General features: G+C 38.8%; 1 protein-coding gene across 3 annotated transcripts; it reads right to left on the bottom strand.

Moving 5' to 3' along the window:
• Positions 1-2487: 2487 nt before the first annotated feature.
• nkapd1 (NKAP domain containing 1) lies at positions 2488-9082 on the bottom strand. 3 transcript variants are annotated; one of them, XM_085131741.1, is made up of 6 exons: positions 8977-9082; positions 8656-8732; positions 8118-8206; positions 7847-7987; positions 7668-7721; positions 2488-4568 (listed from the first exon to the last, which is right to left on the bottom strand). In XM_085131741.1, the coding sequence occupies exons 2-6, from the start codon at positions 8722-8724 to the stop codon at positions 4115-4117; spliced, it is 807 nt and encodes a 268-aa protein (XP_084987867.1). In that variant the 5' UTR covers positions 8725-8732; positions 8977-9082; the 3' UTR covers positions 2488-4114. The 3 variants fall into 3 exon arrangements, with proteins under 3 accessions (XP_084987867.1, XP_084987866.1, XP_084987868.1); XM_085131740.1 differs by lacking the exon at positions 8977-9082 and having other exon boundaries at positions 8656-8941; XM_085131742.1 differs by lacking the exons at positions 8656-8732; positions 8977-9082 and adding an exon at positions 8271-8367.
• Between the last annotated feature and the right edge of the window lie 19 nt (positions 9083-9101).

Raw genomic sequence — 9101 nt, 5'->3', positions numbered from 1 at the left:
TAAAAGCAGTACTGTACGTATCACTTAATAAATCATTATAATGCAGTTGTGAGCAGTTATCAGGACGCTTTTAAGTGCTTGTTAATGTAATTATCAGCATCTATAGCTGGTGTGAAAACATAAAATCAGTAACACAAAACAAGACAGCAGTAGGCTATGGTCATATTTAATGAAATATGTTGAACAAATCCTCAAATTGAGTTATTAAAAATTCATTAAGTGTTTATACATATTAAAAAAAATCGATCGGGCAGGTTTAAACTGCCGGTAAACATGTTCATTCATCAGCGGATTTTTCTATTACCCAAGTGCCATTGTGAAATATGTAATAATAATTAACTGTTACATTAAAAATTTAGATATGCCAAGAATTTAACACCTGAAATGTCAAAACATCTGCCTACAACGGCAATATATTGTATTTTAAAACAGTTGTTTATGTAGTGCATACAAATGCATGATACAGCAGGCGAACTCAAGTGTAGCTAAAAGAAAAAAGATCGGACAACAGGAAAAGATATGATCAGAGCAGATGAGGGGTATTTGCTTGTTGAAATGGTAAACACCCTCTCCCTCTGAATACAGCTACTCAGAACAGGCTGAGATGAAACAGAGCTGCGTGGACAGCCGAGAGATAAAACATGGAGCAGAAAGATAAGTCGCACTGGGGGTTTTTCCAATCCTCCCGAGTCTCCTATTTGCATCCTCGGAGACGGAGAGGATTGAATCCAAGAACGAGGTCATCCCTTCATCCTTCCTCATCACACTTAACCAATTTACAGCGCAAACATTCTCATTTTACATAGCTTCAAGAAGGGGGATTTAACTTTTGGGGTGTCAATGCTCAGCTGTCAGTTTGTCGTGCACAAACCTTTTGAGCTGAATCCATCTCCTTATTACAGTAACTACTGATGCTTAACTGTTTGGAGCTGCGAGGCCGGCCGGCTCTACAAACAGGAGAAGTGTTTGTGTGTGTGTGTGCTCACATCTGTAACCACTATTCGACACAAAAATCTGCCTAGGTAGGAGGATGAGGCTGAGACATCACCCTGCCTTTAAAAAATTGGCCTGGATAGTCAAACTAGTGAACACCAGGGGGGTGGGTTGTTTCTCATCAGCAGTTCTGAATAACTGCAAAAAAAAAGACCAACACTTGATCCAGGTTTATTTTTATTTAATAGTTTCTCCATTCCGTATTCAAACCATATAATATGTGTTTTTGAAAAGTCCAATCTTAGCATAGTTTAGTACATATTTATATATATATTTTTAAATTACACTATTTCTGTTCAAGACCGCAGTCATGCTTTTGTGTTCTTATGTGAAACTCCACTTGTGGTTTTAACTAAATACTTATTTTCGCCCCTGTCCTTTTTTCGGTGCTATGCCTCCACTGTTTGCACATATGTGATCGGGGCAATAAAGATATCTCTGGACCTGAGTGGACTAACAGAATAGCTTTGTCCTATCTAGAATTATGCCACTCGCATGAATTAAAAGGTTTTCACAAGGGTTTTGATCAGTTTCAAAACACTAAACCATCCAGAGGTCTGCAGTAACATGCAGCAGCACAAATATGGCTTAAAAAAATGTAGGGTTGACATTAATTTCTAAAATTATTACAATGATACCAGCAAAAACAACCTTTTCCCCCCTTTCTAAAAACAGATTGTCTTAACTATCATGTAAAGGTTGTAATAGACAGTCATTTTTGGATTCTGCCCTTTTGCCAAAATGCTTATAAACCGTGGCAACGTGTTTAAAAACCGCCGTCAAAACTGATTTGACTTGCTGAATTTCACTTGCTTTCTTCCATTTCCAAGATTCAGGCAGTTGCAGCCAAGCCGAGCACAGCTCACTCTCTGCTGCTTAGAGAGAACACTTAGCCTATTGACACAGACTCAGCGAAGTGCTTCAGGCTTTTCCAGTACACACACTTTCAAAACGGTTTACCAACACTTCCCTTGGCATCAGATTATCTATAAATACACAGATGGCACAAGCTTACTCTTTCTTACCAGTCTGGACAGAGACTGGCGTTGATATGGGTAGAACGGTGGTTTTCAGGAGTGATGTATGAAAGTGGTATCAGCTGTGTACGGCATTAGTGAGTCGTCCTTTTTTCATCTTTGCATTTTTCTTTTACATTCAGGTGCCGTCTTAAGGTTACAGAAACAATAAGACCACACAGGACAATCTGTGTTCAACGGTATCACAGACAAGACTTCTATAGCAGTCAAAAAGTAGCTCTACAAACACTAGACTTACTTTGATCATGAGCAGCAGTGTCTGAAAGTCTCTTTGGTATCATGAAAAAACAACAGGACTGTGGCGAGGTCTTTGATTCATGTTAGTCCATGGAGACCAAGCCACCCTGTTTCTCTCCTGACAAACAACTCAACAAATCAAGAGATTCACAACACCTCTTCATCAGAAATGCAATATTTTATATATATATATATATATATATATATATATATATATATATATATATATATACGCCAGCAGCTATTTCAAAGCATTGAAGTAAGAATTTTTAACAGAAGCCAGCTACGTTTACACTGCCATCTCATTATTTTTCTGTTTTGGGCTTCAAACATGTTGCACACAGAGCAATGGTTGTGCTTACCTTTATACTGCAGCCTGCTTAGATTCAACGTACGTGCGTGCACGTGCCTTCAAGTTAAAGAATAATTTCCTAATTTAAGGCTGTTGTTACAGATCCCATGGCAACAACTTCTACTGCTTTATCTGTAGCTCTTGTATAACGAAAATTTATTTTCATTTTTTAAAAACGGTAAATCGTTTTCTGAGAACAATTCATCGGTGGAGTTTTTGCTAATGTTACTGAAACCAGAGGAAGCAGTATATATGTTGGGGACTATTTTCAGAAGCGAATTGTTTATCTAATGAGTATTTATTGCAGCAAAATGGTGCATGTGGGAATGATTCAGAATAAACGACGATGCCAGCGTTCAGTGCAATGAAAGGAGGTGTCTGCCAGTGACGGTGTGGCTCACTGATGTGTTTTTAATAGTATAAAAGTGGAGCTCTGTGACAGAGGAAAATAAAGTGCTATATGGAAATTGCTGGGGTGGGGAGGGAGGCCAACTTGATGCGTTTTTAAGTGTAAGGTTTATGTCCTTATTCTGGTCTTTACTTTCAGAAGAAGAAGAAAAAGAACAGGAACCACCCACGGCATTATAAATAATGTATCTGTTACAACTCATTTAAACCCTCGTGGATGCAAGACAATCAGTGTGTATGTTATTAAAACCCTGAGTTAAAACTGCTCTCCGGATTGCATATTTATGACCCCCCCACAATGTCATTCACACAGATACAGTTTTTGCTGTAACTAATAAGAAAATAATGTGAACATTTCCAGAAAAGTTAGACAGGAAGACAAATACCCTCACGCTTTTCTGCCCAGATCTACAAACCTTTAGGCGTTGTACTGTCGGAACCATGTCAACTTTTAAGTGGATAGGCAGTACTTGTTAGTTTAAATGGATTAAAGGTTTTAGAGAAATCCGGGGATGATCATTTCTTGTTCTTTTAAAAACAGATAATACACCATTTTAAACACTAAATATAATTTTAAAAAATACAAAATAGATGTTTATTTTATGACAACACGCTTTATACAAAGAGTGAAAATTGCAAAACATGAAAAAAAATAAAATACATATTCCATCGGAAATAATTATTCAAATCGCATTTCCTTATAAATAAAATAAAAACACTGGTCGTCTGAGGACAGAAGGTCACTATGTGAGGCAGACAGTCAGAGGTGAGTCGATCAATCAATGTGCCTGCAGCTCACAGGATACCTATTGAGACAGATGGTTGCTAGCCTATCATCCTTCTTCATGCTCCCTGCTGTCTGTACTGCTGTACAGTGTGCTTCGAATCTCTGCAGAGGTGATGAGCTTCTGCCACGCAGGACGCCCACGGAAAGACCCGTAACCGCAGGTTTGTTGATGTTAAACAAAGTGCAATTTAGAAGATGCCTGCAGTGAAAAGCCCTCAGCAGAGTTAGGGACAACAAAGGAATCTGCAGCAGTTTCAGTGGCCGTTACCTGAACTGTGCATCAGTTTTTAGCAGCGCGCCTCAGTCGGCAGAGCTGTCCGAGCTCTCCTCACCCGTTGCTTTCCAGTTTTTCCTCTTCTTCTTTTTTGAGTTTGGCCCTGAGTCGGAGTCTTTGTGCGAATCGTGCTTTCGCTTTTTGCGACTGTGTGACAGCCTCTCCCTTTTTATCTCATCATTACTGTCCTCTGTGCTGCTGTCCACGTCTTTTCCTCTGGCTTTTGAAGCTTTCTTGTTTTTATGTCGACTTTTAGTCCTTTTTCTCTTCTGCTTGTCTTTTGTAGCACCGCTGTCATCGCTGCTGTAGTCACTGCTCGAACTGTCCACTTTCTTACGCTTTCCGTCCTCACCTTTCTTCTTCTTTTTCTTCTTTTTCCGTGAGGATTTTTTGGACCGTTTTGATAAGCATGCCTCTGTGTCAGACTTGGACTTTTTCATTTTGTGATGGCTCATCTTCTTTTTGGCACTGTTTTCTTCACTAAAGTAAAACAAAGTCAGAAGAATAAATATAAAGACACCACTAGTATGAATAGAAGTATGATCTAATGGCTTAAAGGGGAAATACTCTGGTTTTTGACGTGAAGATCAGTCAAGCAAAGAGAACCATCTCTTCTGTGGCTTACTTTAAAGAAGCTCTCTGTAAAGTCTTAGAAACATAATGTTTACGATGTAATCCTAGAGTTTATTTCAGCTTTGACTTGAAGACCTCTTTGTTTTTAAAAGAAAGTATGAACGGTAGAGATTCATTAACAAGGAAGCTCGTTAATAACCAGAATGTTAACATCATGGAGGTGTGAATGTTTGAGGCTGTGTGAAGATTAAAACACTGTGTGTTCATCATCCATTAAATCTGGATAATAACCCATTATTACTAGAGTGACTATTTGCACCCAGGTGAGAACAGTTACACAGCAGCTATTTACACTGGGCCCCCTCACTCAGCTATATCAACATGGGTGTAAATTATAGGCATTTGTATAATTTTCAAATTCTCAACTTTTTAAAAATACTTTATCTGACTATTTCTTGCACATTTCCCCTCATTTTTACCAGTAATACTCGTAAAAATATCAGCAAAACCATGAGCTGTTTGGAAACCACTATTAAACAACAAAATTAGAAGACCAAGTGTTTAAAAAGTGCTTGATGCCAGTGTAAAAATATTAGCAACATACTTCACCAAACTAAAGCGGTCAGACAGTTCAGGGTAAAATCTTTACAAATACAAATGAAATGAAGCTTGCATATCATAAATCTACCACAGCTATGGTCACAGTATTTCTGCCTGAAATATCCAGCTTTGTTAAATGACTACATGGAATATTTTATCCCAAAAACAATAATGCTGGGATGCTAATACCATCTGACCAGGTGCATATAGTATTTTACAGTAATACATGAAATCTTTGTTTGTGAGCTCCTCTTATACAATCAGGAGCAATCAAAATTTGCACAGTTACAGCTTAGGTCCTCGAAGGCTATTATCTGTTTCAGAGGTATGCCATCATAATGGCCTAGCAACTGCTTAAAAACAGACAAAATGACCCATTTGTAGTGTTTATGCACCTGTAACACCACATAAAAACGTTTTAATTTCATGACGACAACATCTAGTTTATATGCACAAATTTTCTTTAAGAATGACACATTATCATCATCTAAAAATCACACACCAAACAATGCTGTAGCATAGGAAAGTGCTGTGATCAAAGTCAGAACCTGATTTTAACACTATTTACAACTCATAATTACAGTTATTTTGACAAATGTTGAGGTACTTAATAAAATCGAAATAGTTAATGAACTATCTAATGCAGGGGTGGGCAATTCCAGGCCTCGAGGGCCGGTGTCCTGCAGGTTTTAGATCTCACCCTGGGTCAACACACCTGAATCACATGATTAGTTCGTTACCAGGCCTCTGGAGAACTTCATGTTGAGGAGCTAATTTAGCCATTTAAATTAGCTGTGTTGGTTCAAGGACACATCTAAAACCTGCAGGGACACCGGTGTTCTAAGAAACCATCCTACTCTGACAAAACGTCCTACCCGTTATAATTTGACGGTGAGTTGCAACTAAACCTAACCCTACCCCTAACCATAACCATAAGAAGTATTCCGGATGGGTAAGAGAAAAAGAAGTTAATTCGGCGTTGGTTTTGTGCGCATGCGCCGCGTCTGCGCAGAAACATTGGGTAGGATGGGTAGGTAGCATTTTTCCAGGTAGGATGGATTCCCAGAACACCGGCCCTCGAGGCCTGGGCTGTGTCCCATTTCAGGGTCTGCACGCTTGAAGTACGCGCACTACGCGCACTACGCGTACTACGTACGGTGCGTACTATAAGTGCGGAAGTGAGAGGCTTGTGAAATGGGACGGTATATGCTTCGTCGCGCTGTTCAGGTTGCCTAGCAACCATGATACTAACCGCGAGACACGTTACATACAGCTTTGTTTGACAGAAATGAAGGAGAAAATTGTTTTGTTGGTCAATCATTTGTCATGACATCACTTTGATTAGTTGAGTATCTGAGGCTGAGACCACAGGACTGTAAAACATGATTCAAGGGCTTCATTTCTGTACTGAACAGTCATTTAAGATTAGCTAGTAAATAATAATTAGTTAATGTTGTTCATGAGACTAAAGTCATCTCACTATGGTAATGTAAATATAATATGGCCAATATATAGTATTGTCAGATTATTATGATTATTATGATTATATATATATATATATATATATATATATATATATATATATATATATATATATATATATATCACTGACTTTCAGCTTGTTGTGTTTGTGGATATATGACTGACTTTAATTATCCATAAAATCATCAGATTCTCTGTAAGATTAAGGTCGACTATATGTATATTTAGAAGTAGAGGCTTTAAAACCAAGTTAATGCTGAAAGTACAAACATCACTAGTGTCACATAACTTTGCCGACATGTGGCTAACAGCAATGTTTTAATGTTCTTCATTATTAAACATTCGCACATGAATAAGTGACGTCATATTCAGCACTTACTTTTGACAGTTCACTTTTCCGCCGTTCCCTTCTGCCGTATTTTGCGGCAAAATTATCCACACCCACCGCCGCGCTATGAATTGTGGGATATATGGGACCACGAAGCGTGCACCGGACCACGCTTGATATTTGGGGAAATCGACGGCGCATTTGGAGTATGCATTTGAAGTACACTTCAAATTGGGACAGCCGTCGTCGCGTGGCGATGATGTAACCGCACTTAAAATGCGTACTTCAAGCGTGCAGACCCTGAAATGGGACACAGCGCTGGAGTTGCCCACCCCTGATCTAATGGGTGTACCCTTTTTTCAGTGCAGGGAGCAAGTCTCATAATGGAGTCTCTTCTTACTTCTGCTACTTTGTTAACAATGAAATTATGTAACAGACTTCAGCCTGGTATCAGTTGGTCTTGCATTACTACAAGGTTCAGGGTTGGGAGGTTAACTCCATGGAAATGCGGTAAATTGCATGAGTGCCCTTTTAAAGTCTGAATATCTATTTGAATATATAATAACCCATTTGGTATGTATGAAATTTCTGCTTACCCATCACTTTCAAACTCCTCGGGATAAAGCTCCTTGAACCCACTATGTCCCCATCTGTGACGGAAATATATGAAATCACATATATTAGTTCATCTGATGTAGCACTCCAGCATTTCCATTACACACTGGAAACACATGACCACTGCCACTTCATTATGTTTTGTTTTTTTGTACAGTACCTGTCAGGATCATTGGACTCAAATTCATACAGTTTTCGAGTCCAGTATCGAGCCTCTCTGTCATCATGTTCTGAGGCACGCTCTCTGCTTCGGTTAAAGTCTCTACGTTGATCTGACACTCGGTCGCAGTGCATATGTCCTCTGAAATACAACCATTATCCTTAAATCATCAAGTCAATGTATAATCAAAATGACAGCTGCATTACAAAGATTCAAAAGTGCTGTGATTTCATTTGTGTTCAGGTAGATCAAATTAAATTGAGGTATTTACCTCACAAACTCTGCATCTGAAAAGTCTTTTCGTTGGGATGTTTGGATCTCCCAGTCTCGCATTTTCCACATGTCAATTTCCTCCTGGATCTGCACAACAAGATGCACACAAAGACAACACAGAGATGCATTAGTGTACACATGTATTTTATACCTGCTGTATAAGAGTTTAATCTGAGCAAGCAGAGACTGCGCTTGATGTATCGCTCTCGTACAAGCTTTGTAATTTTGTTCCTAGACAGGTTAAAGATAGACTATAGCTGCAGTGTACAGTCAGCTATTTTGTCTGACCTCATACAGACTGTGACAGCGTCTATACACAACTGACTACAACTGAATAAAAAACATAAAATTATAACATTTCCTGCTAAATAGTTGTGGAAAGGAAGCCTAAAGGACCAAACAGAAGCAATGCATTCATTTAAACAAATCATCAACTCAGCTCAACTTTAAGCTTTAAGTAATTAATCAATGGATTAGTGCACATAAAAAAACCCCTCCACCTTCATCTTACAAACACTTGTTGAGTCTAAACGCACCTTGTTGTGGGCATCCGTGTGTCGGATTACATTCCTCAGCAGCGTTTTTCCCAACGGCTGCTTTGACATGATGATACCTGACATAAGAAACATGTAAGTGATGGGCAGTAGAAACCGAAAGCAAGAGAAGGGCTACCAATAATCTGAATAACTGTTATCCCTCGAACACTCAATACCCCCTATTAGCTTAGCTCGTTGCTAATAGCATAAGAATAATGTTTAAATAGCAAAACATGTTCTAAAGTCCACTCCCCTCGACTTCGCTTAACTGTATACAACTTACTTTACTGTGATTTTTTTAAAATTATGTCCAAACTGTACCTTTCAAAATAGAGCACCATTCGAGAAGAAGAAAATACAGCGTCTACTAGCGCTTCCGCTCTACCAAGTTACGTAATGGCGTCGCGCAATCTACGTCATTGCACTGTGAGGAACTCAACCGTGAT

This window comes from Neolamprologus multifasciatus, chromosome 14, assembly GCF_963576455.1.
Source record: "Neolamprologus multifasciatus chromosome 14, fNeoMul1.2, whole genome shotgun sequence".
Classification (NCBI taxonomy): Eukaryota; Metazoa; Chordata; class Actinopteri; order Cichliformes; family Cichlidae; genus Neolamprologus; species Neolamprologus multifasciatus.
This window is presented reverse-complemented; position numbering and strand designations above follow the sequence as displayed.

Bases quoted from the DNA above. Each gene is read 5' to 3' on its own strand.
- nkapd1 (XM_085131740.1), bottom strand. From the start codon at position 8,748: ATGTTTCTTATGTCAGGTATCATCATGTCAAAGCAGCCGTTGGGAAAA. The intron at 7,988-8,117 runs GTAAATACCTCA...GTTGTATTTCAG, and splicing joins TCAGATGCAGAGTTTGTGAG to AGGACATATGCACTGCGACC. The intron at 4,569-7,667 runs GTAAGCAGAAAT...GTTTTACTTTAG, and splicing joins GAGGAGTTTGAAAGTGATGG to TGAAGAAAACAGTGCCAAAA.